Source organism: Helobdella robusta (assembly GCF_000326865.2).
Source record: "Helobdella robusta unplaced genomic scaffold HELROscaffold_9, whole genome shotgun sequence".
NCBI lineage: Eukaryota > Metazoa > Annelida > Clitellata > Rhynchobdellida > Glossiphoniidae > Helobdella > Helobdella robusta.
The window spans coordinates 2,563,560-2,581,437 of NW_008705512.1; the positions used below are offsets into that span (position 1 = coordinate 2,563,560).

Consider the following 17,878-nt stretch of genomic DNA (forward strand, 5'->3'; position numbering starts at 1 on the left):
CTATATATATGGCCATAGAATTATTTTAGATAGGAATTGAAAGAACGCACACGAACTCCTACTTAATGTATGCATGAACTAAACTTTACTTGAAAGCGTTTTTAACTACTTTCATTACTTTTAAATATATCCTAAAAATTGCATAAAATGCCACAGCCTAAAATTTAGTTAATGCGTTAACATTTCTGAGTTAATTTATTTCAGCGCTGATTTAATAAAGTTTATATAGTTAAACAAATTCTGAAAATCATATCAAACTTGAGATTGGTCGACATCAGTGAATGATATGCTCATATCGCGCTATCACTTTATAAAACCATGGCGCAATGACCAGGTTCGAATTCTTCTGCACAAAATATTTCGGGTACGTTGGTAGTTCTCACAAATGCATGCAAATGTGTTGATGAATGGTTTATTTTTTTTCAGCTTGAAATTTAAAAGACCTAAAAATGATTTATATAAAAAGGAAAATTGTTTTTTTTTACATAATTTCAAATCTTTAGATAGGCAAAAGATGTTATTATTAAAATGATTTTTATAACAAAATTCGTTTTTAAATAAGAAATTAGATTTCAAACTTATTATGCAAAAGATCAATCGAAACGCGTTTGTTTAATTATATCGTAAATATTTGGGATTGAATTGAATTTAATGTGTTAATGCTAAACCAATTTACTTTTTCAATTCATTTTTAAACTAATTATGTGAATGTTACGTTTTTTGTATAGAATAAAATAGCTGTTAAATAATTCACAGTTTTGCTTTAACCATCTCAACCAACCGTCGCCAATCAGTTACATTTCGTTTACTATAAAACATAAAAATAACATAGCAGTGCAGCTGAATAAAGTCAAGAACTACATGACGCGCTCATTGAATATATGAAATTAAAAAAATCAACAAATAAATTATAAACAAATAAAATGAACAAGCACAACGAACGGAACGAGCAAACCAACAAATGCTAATTAACGAAGCAAAAAAACGAGATAATAATTGTTGAAACATGCAGACCGACACGCACATGAAGCTCTCCTAATGCAAAACATCTTCCTCGTCTTTATTACCTCCTCCACTTTCTTTTCGCTTAGTCCGAAAGTTGATGCAAAAGGTTTAATGATTGAACTATAGACAACCAATATTAATGATTTGTTCCTTAAAAATTGTGGACCGTTGTTTTATATTTTCGCACTTTTATTTCCAAAATAGATTAACACAAAGTTTTATTTCTAGAGCATTTGCTAAACGACACGTTTGACTTTTAAGCGCGTAATTTTGAAATCATCAAAAAATTTAAATTGCATGATGTTGAAATGATTCAATAAGAGAGAAATAATAATTCTTAAAAATCATTTACCTAATTATTTGAATTCAGGCCCCTTCTAAGACAATTAAATTCCTACTTGATGTCAATTTATGAATGATCGGTGGCCGATTCGTGGCATGTGCGTTGCGTACATGCGAACGTGTTAATTCTTTCTTATGCAGCGAAGTTTTAGAGCTAATAAATTTTTGGATAGTTTCTAAACTGCTTCTAAGAAAGAATTTATCGGGCTGCTTTTATAGAAAACCTAAATAACGATTTAGATGGTGCTATATAAATAGTCATGTAGACCCGTATATAAAATAATAACGCTAGATGATATTTGGAGCGGATAAATTTCAATAAAATTATTTTATTTGTTGAATAATTTTTATTCAACAGGGATTTTACTGAAATTGTTCAACTCAACGAATGACATTAATTTGAAAAATTTCAAAGAATGCAGTGAAGGAGGGGTGCAAATTAACTTTGACCAACTGAACTTGGAGAAGTTCAATCATTCGGTACACTTCAACTGCATCACCAGCGGCGGTGGTGAGCCCTACGATGTCTACGTCCTCATCGAAAGTTAGCTCCTGCAAAGTTTCTCGCTAGAATAAGTCAAAAATTACTTGAAATTAAAAGAAAAATATTTTTTAGAAAAATAAATGAATTAAAATTGATCGATCAGCCGGAAGGAAGATAGAAAGCATCGCCCAGTACAGTAGCGGCCAGTGGGTGACCATTGTAACACTCATGTACAAAAAGTTTCTCGACGAAAGGACGGAAGTGGTCATCACACCAAAGATTCCATATGCATTCAACTCTTCAACGATCATTGCAAGAAGTCAAGTGGAAATTATAAATAAACTCACAATACGCACCGTAAGATCTTATTTATTTAAATGATCACGCGCTTCGTTTATATCAGAATTTTGAGAAGTATACTTTTTTATTATGTGAATACTACATTTGTAAAAAAAATGGAATAAATAAGATGAGGCTATATTAACTGAAACTCTTATTTTTGATAGTAATACACTTTTTCTGCTTAAATTTGACAATATTAAATTGATCTATTACTTCCAGAAATAATATTCGCGAACGGTCAGTTTTAATAAAACAGTTTTAATTTAGCAGCAAAGCGACAAAATTTATTCTAGGTTGGCTTTATAACTGTTAAAAGTTCGTTTCAACGGAGGATCAGTGAATACAGGATAGTGATGAAGTTGAAGAAATACAAGAACCACATTCATTTGTACTCCATCAATTATTATCCTTACCGTTAGATTATTTTACTTTCACTAACGACCATCCACTAACAACTGACAATAATTCTATGTATACTTTTTCATTACTTTAAAAATCACCCACCGTACATCTGTCACAAAATATTGTTGGCATTCATAACTTATACAAACTTTCAAAACATTAGAACAATTGAAACAAAAATTTTTAAGAAGACGTTCAGAACGTAAGCCTGGTGGGCAACGAGAATGATTCGCACACGTACGAGTGCCTCTCAGTTTCCAACCCTGCCGCCCATCGCTGGAGTTTTAGCATCATCGGTTTGACGCACAAGGACATGAGGGAGTACACAACTGACGACAATCTGCTCCACTTCGAAGAGGACGGTGTCTATCAAGTCAACTGCACTGCCTTCAACAGCATCGGCAATGAGCAGAGTTCAGCTTGGGTCGTCCAGAATGTCACCGTTGGCTCGGGTTCGATAATAATTAATTGTTCGTATCTTGTCTCTATCATAGATCAAAACATTTTTAGGTACAAGTTTGGTTTTTTCACTTTTTTGAATAACAAAAAGTAATTTCTCAAAATAATTTTACGATTATAAATGATGATAAAACTCAAATTATTATTTATTTCAATTACCAGAAAAAGAAATTGGAGGTATGGTATCATTTTGCATGATGGTTGCTTCATTCAACACATAACCACGTGCAACTGCAAGACTGGAGTACTTTCCATCCGTTTTTTTCTAATGAAAATTATAAAACATTTTTTTGTCAGATATGGAGCTATCAGAAAAGATTGCCATATCCCTCTTAATCCCAATTTTCTTTATCTTCCTGGCTGCATCCTTACTAATCCTCTTCGCTACGAACAGTGAGTTCTTGTGCTGCCATGCCACAGCCATCCATATTAATATTGAAAGTCATAGTCGTCATCATCATCATGTCATTGCTTCCTACATTAAACACAATTACAAAAAAGAAATTAAATACTAGAGTTATTTTGCGTTATTTTAAGAACGTCTCACTTTTCCCTACTTTACATTATTAATAACCAAATTTTAAAAAAATTTTCAGGAGTCAAAAAACGGGTAAGGTTGAGAAGACGGTTGAGGAAGACCATGATCACCTCATCGAGTATCAATTATTATTATTATTATTATTATTATTATTATTATTATTATCATCATCATCATCATTATCGGTGTGTAACTAGAAACGATAGAGCAGTAGTATATTAATATTGCAAAATTAGTTCGTCGCTGTTGTCGTAAATTCAATTAAATTAAAAAAAAATAAATTAAATCAATAAAAATTGAATTGAAAATAATTAGAATTAATAAAAATTAAATTAAAATTAATAAAAATTAAAATAAAATTGGTAAAAATTTTTCTTGCAACGAGCAGCCGTTCACGACGACAACGTAGTCCTCCATTCGTTGCAAAGTAATTATGGGTATTACATTATGTTCGGCGGTTTCATGTGTCTCATTTTATTTATACAATCACAACCAAGTTGGAGTTTTAAAATATTCGTTCGTATGTTTTGGCACAACTTAACTGTAGACAATTTTTTTTTATTATAAAAGTAAAATCATAGAAATTAATGGTGATAGGTTTTAAGGACCAAATGTGTTTATAAATAATATAAGGTACAACAATGTCAAGAACACCCAAACACAAAACACACGCACGTCACATACACACAAACACACGCGCACACAACTTACACAAACCTGACTACCACACCATGCGACAGATAACGAGGCTGTAAGTGAAGAATCGACAGCACTAGAATCCGAAAAGAATGAAATTTCACATGACGTCGACCTCCATTTGAAACTAGCTCAAATCTCTCAAAAATAAAATTTTTTGGTTTTTAATCATTATAAATTTTTGTGTGTTTAAGGGTTATCGTATTACTGCGATTAAAAATTGAACAGTTTGAGCAATCTACTGATAAATTTGAAATCTTGACTTTTTCTAAATTTTTTCATTTTAAAAAGTTACAAGATTCAATAATTTTGAAAATGTCAGTTTTTAAGTTGATTGTTTTGTAAATGTTGGTTGTAGAAAATAATCCAGTGGGTCAACTTCGTGATTGCATATGTCAATAAATTTAAAAATTTATGCTCAGATCGGCTATCCTTTAATATTATTATTATTACTTAAATCTTATGAACTATTTAAATATTTTTATGAAAATTAATTTCAAAAAACCATGAAAGCGTTTTGACGTATTGTTTGCGCTAGGTTTGTAAACATCCACATGAAAAACAAACTATGTAAGTAAAGTGTAAACAATATATGTTAGCATGGTAATTTATATTCTGCTCATTTTTTTCCAGCTAATCAAATCGGAAACCGAAGATTGTAAGAAACTTGAAATCTTGAATAAAACTTTTAAGTAAAATTGCACAAAATTTGTTTCCCTGTATTCGCCCTAATAATCTTCTAATGTCAGATTACGTGCTGAAACTGGTAAGTGCGACGAACAATGAGGACCTGAGTGACTACGATGGATGTACGGAGGGTGGAGACGCCCTGAAACTCTCCAGGGACCACCTGCTTGCCTCTCCATATTCCATGCTCATCAGCTGTTACATCGAAACTGACGATACCAGTTTTAAAGTATTCGCTATTATAGAAGGTCGTCATATGATGTGCTAAATATAATAAACATTATTATTCTTCAACCACATAAAACACAAATACGACAGCGCTATACTAATTTCAGTATTTAAAATTTCAAAATGTAAATTTTGAACAACCAGTTGAGAGCAATATATCAAGCAGGCCATCCTACTACGACCGCACCTGGGTCAGTCAGATTCTCTTTAAGTACAAACAATTCCAGAACGATTCCATTAAGTTGTCGTTTGTGGCGAACGCCATGGATGCCGGCCACATCAGCGTTCAAACCGATGAGGTGGTCAAGGAGGATCAGTTCAGATATCTGGTGATCAATCAGTTGTGTTTCATCATGTAACCCCAGTCTAATGTAAAATAAACTCAAATCTGCAGCTACGATATTAATTATTACATTGTTCGTTAAAAAAGACATTTTCAATAATTATTATCTCATTAATGTATCATTTAATTATTTTATAAACAAATTATCGGTAAAGCTATAATTTATATAATACACACACACACACATATATATATACATATATATATATATATATATATATATATATATATACATATATACATACATAAATACATATTGTGTATGTGCCCAGATGCTTGTATGTTCACAGTATATATATAATTTATATAAATATAACTTTACCATATTACATAGTTTCAATATTTGCACTAATTAGAAATAGGGCAATAGGACATTTCTTATAATTTGAAAAATAATAATGTTCACGAATTTGATAAACATATTATGAAGAAAGGGGAGGTGATTGCAAAGTGCAATTTCGATAAGAAGCTGCCACCTTTTGAAATTCAGGTGAAAGTGGACTACTTCAATTTCGGTGTTTCCTTGTTCTGGGTCGATTATCCCCTTTATAGTTGGTTGGCTTCGTTTAACCATCAAGTCACCATAAAGTTATCATTATAAGTGTTCTTATCTTGCCAGTTATACACGAATGACTTTATTTTTGTAAAAAATAATTATCGGCAAAAGATTTTCTGGCAGGTGATTATTTTAAACATTCTTATAGACCTTCTTGTGTGTTCACGTGAATCGCATGACTCATTTCTGTTTTTTTTTCATCAGTTTATTATCGTCCGTAATATATATTATAACCAGTTAATAACATTTTCAATCAATACTTATTTGTTTAATAAGGCAAACTTCAAAACCACGTATTACATAAACATGTAAAAAATTAATTTTTGTTTATTATGTACATATATAAATTTAAATACAGACATAAAATTTGACGAATGTTCATTACACACACACTAACAAACACACACACAAACACACACCACACAAACACGCACGCAATCACACACCACACAAACAAACACACCCAGAGACACACACACCACACAAACACACTCAGAGACACACACAAACACAGACACAAACGTACGAACAAACAACAGTAGCGGTACATGACGTGACATTGGACACTTCGAAGGCCACCGCGGGCAAGGTGACCTGCCTGTCCGACGCTGTCCCTCCAGCCTCCATCTGGAAGTTCAACGTGACAAAAAGGATCAAAATGAAGAACGTACCCACAAAGTTCACTGCGAAGGATAACGAGGTGTTCATCAGTGGGCATGGCACTTACAGAGTTCTGTGCGAGGCCTTCAACCTCATTGGCAAGGAACTCACCACCTCATCCGCCAACGTAACCGTCAAGGTCCAGCAAGGTCTGCCGAAGTAAATTTGTGAACTCTTACGTGGTCATTAGAGTTTGATGAGTCTACACCACATTTTGAATTTAAAACAGATATTTGTAATCGTGTGTATGTTTTTTTTTAATTATAGGAAGTGTTAATATCAAAGGTGAGAGAATTTGCGTCAAACTTCAATTAATTACATACATCATCCATCGTAGCATTACAGGCATATTACTACCACTACTACTACTACTACTACTACTACTACTACTACTACTACTACTACTACTACTACTACTACTGCTGCTGCTGCTGCTGCTGCTGCTGCTGCTACTACTACTACTACTACTACTACTACTACTACTACTTCTACTACTACTACTACTAATAATAATAATAATAACAGTAATAATAATAAATCACGTTTCATGAAATTCAAATTTTTGTAACTGGCGTTTTTATTAAAAAATCCTTGATTGACAAACGCCGACCGAAGTGAGATCAAGTGGATACACCCTCGTGTCTGGCACGTTGATCGGGCTCTTTTTGGTGGCCATCCTCATCGGCGTGGCCGCTGTCGTCGTCCGCAAAGGTCAGTTTTTCCCTCCCCCCACGCAATATTTTTAGAAAATAATTTGAAAAAAAAAATGATTCACTAATGTGACAATAAAATTTTATGTTTATTTGGTTGCTGCGTAATTATCAATGTTAAAAGTTTGAATATTGAAATCGTTTCCTACAAATCATGTTAAGAGTAAGATTGATTGATTGGTTGGTTGGTTGATTGGTTGATTGGTTGATTGATTGGTTGATTGATTGGTTGATTTATTGGTTGATTTATTGGTTGGTGAATTGATTGGTTAGTTGATTGATTGGTTGATTGGTTGACTGGTTGATTAATAGGTTGATTGATTGGTTGATTGATTGGTTGATTGATTGATTGATTGATTGATTGATTGATTGATTGATTGATTGATTGATTGATTGATTGATTGATTGATTGATTGATTGATTGATTGATTGATTGATTGATTGATTGATTGATTGATTGATTGATTGATTGATTGATTGATTGATTGATTGATTGATTGATTGATTGATTGATTGATTGATTGATTGATTGATTGATTGATTGATTGATTGATTGACTGATTGAATAGTAAGAAGAAGAGAAATAGTAACAAATAATATGTACAGCTTTTTCAACGTTTTTTTCTACATTTATTTTTTTTAGAATTAATTTTTATTCAATAAAATTTTTCAGACAAAAATGCTAAAGGTAAGTTTTTTAATTTTATACAAATTTCAAATGTATGTTCAAGCTTATCTTTTAAGGAAATTTCACATATTTTTAAAGGTTTGTCTGAAAGTCCAAAAATTTTGTTAAAATATATTTCAAATTAATCATTCTTTATTCCATGGCCATCATTCGTCACGTATAAAGCGGCCGTGATGGAGAAAGCGTCGACGGTGACGATGTACGGTGGCTCCATCCAGTCCGAAGATGGCGTTATTGTGCCGGCCACTGGTCCATTCTTTTGTTTCAACTTAATATTTTTTAAATATTTTATTAAATGATTATTGTTTATTATTATTTGTTATTATATTAACATTGAATAATAATTATTGTAATTATATCCATTATAGTCCTTTAGCTTGTTCACTAGATTGTTGTGTTACCATTAAATTAAATAGCTAGTCTACTGATTTAATAAATGGCTGTCATCATACTTTCTGTGTATCAGTATGTGATCTGATTAAAATTTTGTCCGTAGCACTGACCAGCTGAAACCAATCAGTTTAATTTGATTAGGAGTCACTTATGCTTTGAGTTGTAACTTGCAAGCTGTCGTCCATTTCATTATTCTGATGTTCTATAGTTTTTCATATTATTAATCTAATGTCCTAACACCATATAATTGTATTATGTATTACAATACGTTGAATCATAACCATTACATTACATTCATTGATAACATCGTATGTATTAATTAGATTTGAAAGCTGAAAACGCTGATAAAGCGTCAACTGTGAGTATGTACAGTGGCTCCATGCTATCAACTGATGGTAGGGCTGCCCATATCACGGCAACCCCTGCCCCTTCCATTGCTTAGATGCATGTTCTACCTATACTCGGCTTATTAACTTTTCAGATGAATATCAAATGAATGATTTAGTAATTTTTTTTATAGATAACTTTTGATTGCAATCAATATTTACGTGTGATACGATTTAAGATTTCTCTCTTTCTCCTTCTCTCTCTCCTTCTCTCTCTTTCTTTCTCTATGTTGTTTGTATTTCATTAAATCTTTTAAAAATGATTAATTACATACAATGAAATATAACATGATTTAAGTTCTACAAGGGACAACTATAAACATTATCCTTCAATATTTTGTTATTAGTAAACTTTGACAATGAGTTACCGTATAAAATTGTTTATAGTTCTCATGTTATATTATGCATAATAATATAATTGCATCGCTTAAAATTTAATTTGCTTGTAAAAGAAATTCTTCATTGTTATGTGAACCGTCACCTTTTTTATTAAAATAAAACGTAATGTAACTGCCTGAGAAAGAACAAGCATTCACATAGAAATTTTCTATACAGAGACAACTTTTTGCGTCTCACAACGTGCGCCTGCTGTACACACATTAAAATACATTGTGAGTATAGACGTGATCAAATCAACCAAACACACAACCAAGAAATTCGAATGTTCAACCAACTAACCACCCATCTATCCAAACATTTATTAAACAAGCAAGCAATAAACCAACCAACCAACCAACCAGCCGTTGAATAAATTATTCATTTAATCAACTAATCAACCAACCAATCGACTAATTATTTAATCAATCAACCAGCCAAAAAATAAAATTGAATGAACTAAATGAATGAACCAATGAGTGAACCAAATAAACGAATATTGAATTACGAGAGAACGGAAAAAATGAATTAAAAAATATAATAATTAATTAAATAATAATTAAATAATTAATAATAATAATAATGATTAATAATAAAAAATTAAATAATGAATTAAAAAATAATTAAAAAATATTCGCGAGGTTTGCTGGACCGCCAACAAACATTCAATCATAGAAGTTTTCGAAGAATAATAACCCACGTAACACGACGACAGTGGCCACGCCGATGAGGATGGCCACCAAAAAGAGCCCGATCAACGTGCCAGACACGAGGGTGTATCCACTTGATCTCACTTCGGTCGGCGTTTGTCAATCAAGGATTTTTTAATAAAAACGCCAGTTACAAAAATTTGAATTTCATGAAACGTGATTTATTATTATTACTGTTATTATTATTATTATTAGTAGTAGTAGTAGTAGAAGTAGTAGTAGTAGTAGTAGTAGTAGTAGTAGTAGTAGCAGCAGCAGCAGCAGCAGCAGCAGCAGCAGTAGTAGTAGTAGTAGTAGTAGTAGTAGTAGTAGTAGTAGTAGTAGTAGTAGTAGTAGTAGTAGTAGTGGTAGTAATATGCCTGTAATGCTACGATGGATGATGTATGTAATTAATTGAAGTTTGACGCAAATTCTCTCACCTTTGATATTAACACTTCCTATAATTAAAAAAAAACATACACACGATTACAAATATCTGTTTTAAATTCAAAATGTGGTGTAGACTCATCAAACTCTAATGACCACGTAAGAGTTCACAAATTTACTTCGGCAGACCTTGCTGGACCTTGACGGTTACGTTGGCGGATGAGGTGGTGAGTTCCTTGCCAATGAGGTTGAAGGCCTCGCACAGAACTCTATATAACTCTATATAACTCTATATAACTGTATTCAACCATACATTTTCATCATTTCAATAATTCACATCAGTGAAAAACTTATTTAATGTATGTACTACACTGTTATACAGTCTCAACCACAATGCTAACCGTACTAAATTGACGTCATCGAACGAACGCCTTCGAAACTTTCTGATTGGCTGGTTGAATCTGCTATATTGCTTTTTATATAAACATATAATCTTATTAATTATTTGTATACATGGATTCTAGTTACTTCGGGGAGAATTCAAAATAGTTTGAGACCACACCTTGCTAAACATCCAATTCCAAACGAGCCAAGCCAAGTTGAGCCAATATGCATAGAGTTATAAGCGCTTTCATATTAAAATTTTGCTCGCTTTATATACGAATATTCCAATATAACAAATTCTCCATCCTATTTTAAAAATTTTCTTTGATGCTTTTTAATCAGTCAGGTCACAATCATCATCATCAATATCGCGATGAAATCAAATTGAAAATTTTTTAAAAATTGTCGATAAAAGAAGCTAGCATTTGTTCAATAAATAGTTCTAATTTTTTTAACTTTTCGTCAAGAATTGACTCAAATTTAGCTTTTTTTGAGCTTGGAATTTTAAAAAGGTTGAGAGCAGCATACTGAGGCAATTTGCTCTCAATTTTGTTGCTCAGAATAGTTTTTATTGTCAGTATTAAATCACACACCTTGTCTTTTTTAGAATTTCCAGAACTGTTTGGCTTTATTTTATCATCTTTTTCTAGATTTAATGCATCTAGATCGTTGGTAAGTATTTTTTTGCTATTCTAATATTTTCACAATTATAGAAATCCATTATTTCGTAAATGAATTCCGCATCGTCAATTTTGTCAGAATTATTAAATAAATAACACAATAACTCGTTAATGCAAACCGCTCGCGACATCGTACCGGATTATATATATATATATATATTGATGATAAGCAGCTTTTTACAAATTGTTCAGTACTTTCTCAGTTATATCCACACTAAAAAATATTTTTATACATTCGTATTCGACATGTTTGATTGCCTTTAAGTAATTTAAAGACAGCATTAGAGTCATGTTAGCGGTAACAACATCGCGAGACTAGGCAACAACATCGCGAGACTAGACCACAACATCGTCAGACTAGACATTCATTTCGTCGGGGTCGGTCGACTTACATAACGAATCTGTAAAACGTATATAGTCCAATATAGAATTAGGACCAAGGATGTGGTACAATTAGTATGTGGTATAATCAAGCTATCTTCAAATCACAATTGTTTGTTTGATGATACCTTTTCTACTTCAGAATGTAAATTAAACAAAGATAATGAATTTGGTTCGCACCTTCGTTAACTTTTGGTTAATCTTTACTAAGTCATTATCAGTTAACCTTGACTTATGGAATGTCTCCATTTCACACGAGAATATGTCATTTTTGTAACTTTCCATAGACGACATATCTACATATTTATTAAAATGTTATGAATGACTGTCTGTGTTGAAAATAAATTTTTTGTAAACAAGAATGAGGTGGTACGCTGAAAGAGTCTCGTATGGAATAGTTGAATAAGCGATGAGGATGGTTACAGCGTTGCTTCATTGTTTGATTTTATGCACGTTCGTAATGGGAAAAATTAATTATAGGTCTTTTGTTTCAAAAAATTTTAAAAAACTAAATCACAATTTAATCACAATTTAATATGCGAAGTTAACCGAAACAGCAGCACAGGAAGGCTGTTTGTCAGCAACCTTCCCGCCAGCGCATCAATGGAAGTTCACCATCAAGAGCCATCAACATAACTTTTCATCATCGAAGCACATTTACAGAGTAGATAATGACGTGGTAAAATATCAAGTAGCTGGCAGCTATGAAGTCAACTGCATGGCGGTCAATATGATTGGTAGGCAAGCTGTCACGTCGAATGCCGTCTAAAAAGTTAGAGTTTCAAATGGCATGCTTTTATAGTGATAATGAGTCCATTGTATTTGTTTCAGATATAATTATCAATTTTCAAATCTGTTACAGATCTAGATGCCAGACTAGCCAAACGCTAGATTGTATCAACTTACTAATTTCATTAGAAGCTTGAATTTGAATAATTTATTTTTTACATCTGTCAAAAAGATGCGAATTATATTAAAAAAATTTTTGCCGACAACCGTCACAAACACGCACCAGCCACCTACCCACTGGAAAGATGAATCCAACAGTGACGTACCGGGCTACTCATTCGTCATAACTCTCGCCATTCCTGTCCTCCTATTATTCTCTGCTGTCTTCTTTGTTGTCAGAAGTTTGTTATGAATTATTATTATTATTATTGATCGTTTGATTGTACATATATTGTTTTTTAACCCTCTCACACATAAATGTCTAAATTAATATCTTTCTTACAAATATTCCTATATAATTTACCTTTAATCTATAGCATATTATTTAAACAAAATCTTATACAGAACTAAATTTTTCTTAAAACTTCAAAAGAATACTCTTGATATATTTGATTGATTTAATCAGGTTACTTGAAACAATCGGGTGAAGCTTACAACAAAGGCCCATTTTCATCAAGTTCGTCTTGTTATTTATTTACTTATCTCCAAGTTTATTTATTTATGATGTTTTTTTTTAATTTTTTTTAATCTCAAATATTTTAATTAAAAAATATATATATTAAGGTGAAAGTTAAGTTAATAATTATAAATTCATCAGCTACACAAGAAGAGACGAGAACGTTTACCACAGCGCCCACTCTATCGATTAAAAAATTTTGGAAGGCTAATAATTATAGGCAAATTAAAACTTTTTTATATTAAATTCGTTTTCCATAAAAAAAATATATCCAATTTGTTTCAAAACCTAAAATTGAACTCTCAACTATCAAACTTGTCAACTTAATGTTCGTTCATCAACCAAGATATACATTTCAAAATGCAACATTGCAAAGACATGAACATAGTTATAACTACACATCATCCCTGCTAACACTGCTGTGTTGAATATTTGTTACACATGCGATAAAAATGTTTAACCAAACTCAAAACAACATCGAAAACTCGGAGAAAGAGTTCGTTTTTATGTGCATCAGATGCAAGCACAACATGACTCCATTCAGAGACCATCCTAAATGATTCAACGCTGCCACAAAAGTTTTTATTGACGGCTATAAAGCAATCATAACAACCAATTAATATGTTATATGCATGTAATATGGTGGGTTGGTATTTCTTTCAATGTTTTTTTTCTGAATCCATAATGAATATATCTAGATATATCTAGATATATAAATATCTATCTGCGAGTTATCTATCCTGATAATGAATACATTGTAGGTTTGATAAATTCCAGACTTTTATTTTGTCATATATACAGTATCAAACTATCAATCAGAGTGATTATCTTCCTATTAGGTGTGTGTGTGTGTGCGCGCGCGTGTGTGTGAAATGTCACTAATTGAAACAAATCCCTCGTAAAAATATGCACAGATTAACATTACGTAATGTGACCGTATGACACTTCACATATCGCCTTGAAACCAATGTTAATGTAATTAAATATCAATGAAATGTTTTTAATTTAATTTCAAATATAAACAAAATGTTGTAATAAATTAATTTAGTTTGGAGTTAACGTCAAATTTTATATATTATATCTGGATCATTTAAAAAAAACAAAATCCAAATAAAAAATAGTCATAAGACATTAAACATTGTCAACTTCTAAATAAAAACTTTTCTAAAATGAATCGGATTGACATGAGATGAAAATTTTTTTAACAAGACAAAGTTATGCCTTCAAATGGAATGATGATTTTTGTCAATAATTTTTACTGAAAACTGAATGTGTGTATGTGTGTTTGCCGCGTGTGTGTGTGTGTTTGCCGTGCGTGTGTGTGTTTGCCGTGTGTGTGTGTGGGGGGGGGGTTTTGTGTATAAAAATAATGATCACAATATTTCTCTCATACACGTTATTTGTGCCATAGAGAGAGAGAGAGAGAGAGAGAGAGAGAGAGAGAGAGAGAGAGAGAGAAAAAAAAAGAGAGAGAGAGAGAGAGAGAGAGAGAAAAAGAGAGAGAGAGAGAGAGAGAGAGATCAAAGCAATAAAGTTAGTATTACACGGAGAGATAAAATCATAAACCTCTATGTTCAAGTTGCAGTAATCAATGTTATTATTCATAATAACACGATAATTTTGAAATCATCAACAGTTTTTTTTTACATTAATTATAGGCATTGTCGATAGGCAATAGGCAATGATGCGAATATATAGACAATTTGATTACACACTAGTTTGTGTGAGTTTGTATATATGCCTGTATGTGTGCATGTATTACACACGCACAACACACACAACACACACAAACGAACTTGCACACACACACACACACACACGCACGCACGCATGCATATATACATTTATTTACATACCGTATATAACAAACGACTAAACAATATGTTTGGTTGGCTGGAGTATGTATAAATATAAATGGATTTTCTGTTTCTTACAGGCATATATATGCACCGATGCGTGTTGCCGTGTTGGTTGCGGTGGGTCGTTTGTGAACTGAGGAGGTACAACATTGGAAGTTGTTTGAAATTATTTCAATCCGATACTTATTATTCAATTAAATGATTAATTATTTAGTTAAATTAATTAGTTAGTAGATTGTTTAAATAATGAGTTAATTAGTTATTTATTTAGTTAATTGATTACCCACTTTTGCGAATTAAATGAACAGCGGACGTTGGAATCTTTGTTATGCCATAGCTATGTAAAAAAAATCTCATAATCTTATGATATCCAAATTTTTTAACCTACCTAAAAAGTGGAAACAAATGAAATCATCGTCGTCGTCGTCGTCACCATCATCTTCGCCATTTTCATCAACTACGTTACCAACTTTTAGGTCATTGTTATCATCGAGTCAACGATTGTCAATAATCTGCAATATTTTAGTTTTCACAATTTTGATGTGTTGGGCTGGAAACGGAGCAACGCTTGCAGTGCCAAATGATAAGGAGAGAGACCATCGCATATCCCTGCTTGTCAACATTACAGGCCTCAGTGCAGGTGACGGTTTCAAGAATGCCGATGGCAATCGTTCCAGCAACAACAAAAAATACATCAACACAATTTACTCAACCGACAACAACAATTTCAACAACAGCATCAACAACAAAAACATCCCCAACAACAGTTTTAACAACAGCATCAACAACAGCATCATCAACAACAACAACACAGAAACGTTGACATCGAAACTTCCACAGGTAATCATCGCGGGTGTAAAGAAGGGGGGCACGAAGGCCCTCCTCAGTTTCCTCGACCTCCACCCTCACGTCAGAGCATTCCGATTCGAAAGTCATTTCTTCGACAAGCACTTCAACAAGGGATTAGAATGGTACAGGTTGGTTTAGTAGTTTTTCTATTGTTTCTTATTCACTATAATAATGAAATGCTAGCGATTTTCTCTCTCTTTATTTTCCTCTCTCTCTCTCTCTCTCTCTCTCTCTCTCTTTCTCTCTTTTTCTTACATTCTGTTTTATGTTATATTTTTTTTCTTAATCTATCAATTTATATATTTGTTATCTTTTTCAACTTATGCATATATATATATATATATATATATGTGTGTGTGTGTGAGTGTGTGTGTGTGTGTGTGTGTGTGTGTGTGTGTGTGTGTGTGTGTGTGTGTGTAAATATACGGAGAAGACAAACTAACCGATACGTGTCGTTGTAGATTTGATTTGATAACAATTTCGTTCCCATGTCTGTGTTTTCATATCACAATGGTGTTTGTGAGGTTGAAATTGAACTTCTACACGAAACTTTTGTGTGTGTGTCTGTGACTGTTTGTATTTTTGTGTTTGTGTAGTATGCACATTGCACACACACATACACAATGTATGCGTAGGTACGTGTGTGTGTGTATTTTGGTGTTTGTTTAGAGTACTATACAATATATACAATGTATGCGTACGTGTGTGTACCCGTGTTCATATAGATGTATGTGTGGATGTATGTGTGCACGTACATGTGTGTGTGTATCTACATGTGTTTGTGTGAATGTATGTATGAATATGAATGTAGGTATGAATATTTGAGTGTGTGTGTGTGTGTGTGTGTGTGTGTGTGGTATTTGTGTGTAGGAATGTATTAGCGTGGCAGTGTTTAGGATGTACGTTTACTTGGTTAATGCATTGAACCTTTAAAGAAGCCTTCTTCATTATCTTCATTGTCATCTTCATCTTCATCCTTATCTTCATCATCATCATCTTCCTCATCAGTACGTACTTCGCATACCATCGATCGATAAGCTACTGGACTACCAAGTCTGAATTTAAATTGAGCTGCCACTATCTAGATCAATCATCATTCCTTTTTTTGTATTATTCATTTCTATCATTACAACGTTAACACCAATATTATCATCATTGGGATAACATCATCACATCATCACATTATCATTACACCACCGCATCATCACATTGCCACACAAACACCTTGCCAGACAGACAAATCATCTCACAACCAACATCACCCGCGTCATCAGATCCTTCTAGTTATTATATCACGTTGTAATTGTACAACAATGCAAGCATTCATTGCGGTTTCTCTGTGAGTGTAGGTAGGTAGGTAGGTAGGTAGGTAGGTAGGTAGGTAGGTAGGTAGGTAGGTAGGTAGGTAGGTAGGTAGGTAGGTAGGTAGGTAGGTAGGTAGGTAGGTAGGTAGGTAGGTAGGTAGGTAGGTAGGTAGGTAGGTAGGTAGGTAGGTAGGTAGGTAGGTAGGTAGGTAGGTAGGTAGGTAGGTAGGTAGGTAGGAAGGTAGGTAGGTAGGTAGGTAGGTAGGTAGGTAGGTAGGTAGGACGGGCATCACCCTGTCACGCGATCATCTGACTGGCGATACGATCAACATCGTACAGTACAAAAGGTGGATGTTTTCAAAAGTTACATCTTCTCTCACTCATTTGTTTTTCCTTCACTCAATTACTCATTCATTCATTCGTTACTTATTCATTCACTCATCCACTTTTTCATTCTTTGCTCACGCACTCTGTTGTTTTCTCATTCACTATTTCACTTGTTCCTGCCGTACTCAGTCACTCACTCATTCATTCATTTGTTTCTCACTCATTCATTCATTTGTTTCTCACTCATTCATTCAGTCACTCATTCTTTGTTCACTTACTTATTCACTCACTCTGTTATATGATCACGTAATGATCAGTT

General features: G+C 32.9%; 5 protein-coding genes across 5 annotated transcripts in view; 4 read left to right on the plus strand and 1 right to left on the minus strand.

The window, feature by feature from the left end:
* Positions 1-326: 326 nt before the first annotated feature.
* On the plus strand, positions 327-4,419 carry HELRODRAFT_166168 (hypothetical protein; the record flags this gene model as incomplete). The annotated part of the gene is made up of 10 exons (XM_009033173.1): positions 327-372; positions 1,013-1,111; positions 1,706-1,891; positions 1,995-2,188; positions 2,467-2,587; positions 2,767-3,027; positions 3,332-3,427; positions 3,631-3,690; positions 3,961-4,068; positions 4,313-4,419. 10 exons carry the CDS (start codon positions 327-329, stop codon positions 4,417-4,419), a joined length of 1,278 nt encoding a protein of 425 aa, XP_009031421.1.
* Positions 4,420-5,010: 591 nt separating this feature from the next.
* Positions 5,011-5,542, plus strand: HELRODRAFT_166169 (hypothetical protein; the record flags this gene model as incomplete). The annotated part of the gene is made up of 2 exons (XM_009033174.1): positions 5,011-5,203; positions 5,328-5,542. 2 exons carry the CDS (start codon positions 5,011-5,013, stop codon positions 5,540-5,542), a joined length of 408 nt encoding a protein of 135 aa, XP_009031422.1.
* A 408-nt stretch (positions 5,543-5,950) lies between these two features.
* Positions 5,951-8,975, plus strand: HELRODRAFT_166170 (hypothetical protein; the record flags this gene model as incomplete). Its single annotated transcript, XM_009033175.1, has 5 exons — positions 5,951-6,077; positions 6,622-6,891; positions 7,358-7,453; positions 8,306-8,389; positions 8,857-8,975. The coding sequence occupies 5 exons, from the start codon at positions 5,951-5,953 to the stop codon at positions 8,973-8,975; spliced, it is 696 nt and encodes a 231-aa protein (XP_009031423.1).
* Positions 8,976-9,959: 984 nt separating this feature from the next.
* On the minus strand, positions 9,960-12,084 carry HELRODRAFT_166171 (hypothetical protein; the record flags this gene model as incomplete). Its single annotated transcript, XM_009033176.1, has 4 exons — positions 9,960-10,087; positions 10,560-10,659; positions 11,348-11,415; positions 12,042-12,084. The coding sequence occupies 4 exons, from the start codon at positions 12,082-12,084 to the stop codon at positions 9,960-9,962; spliced, it is 339 nt and encodes a 112-aa protein (XP_009031424.1).
* A 3,535-nt stretch (positions 12,085-15,619) lies between these two features.
* The window catches only part of HELRODRAFT_71226 (hypothetical protein), a gene marked incomplete at both ends in the record, with an annotated part of 17,174 nt that continues 14,915 nt past the window's right edge, over positions 15,620-17,878 (plus strand). The window contains one exon of the mRNA XM_009032979.1: positions 15,620-16,065. Within this exon, the coding sequence (XP_009031227.1) occupies positions 15,620-16,065 (446 nt within the window). The remainder of the gene's footprint in view (positions 16,066-17,878) is intronic.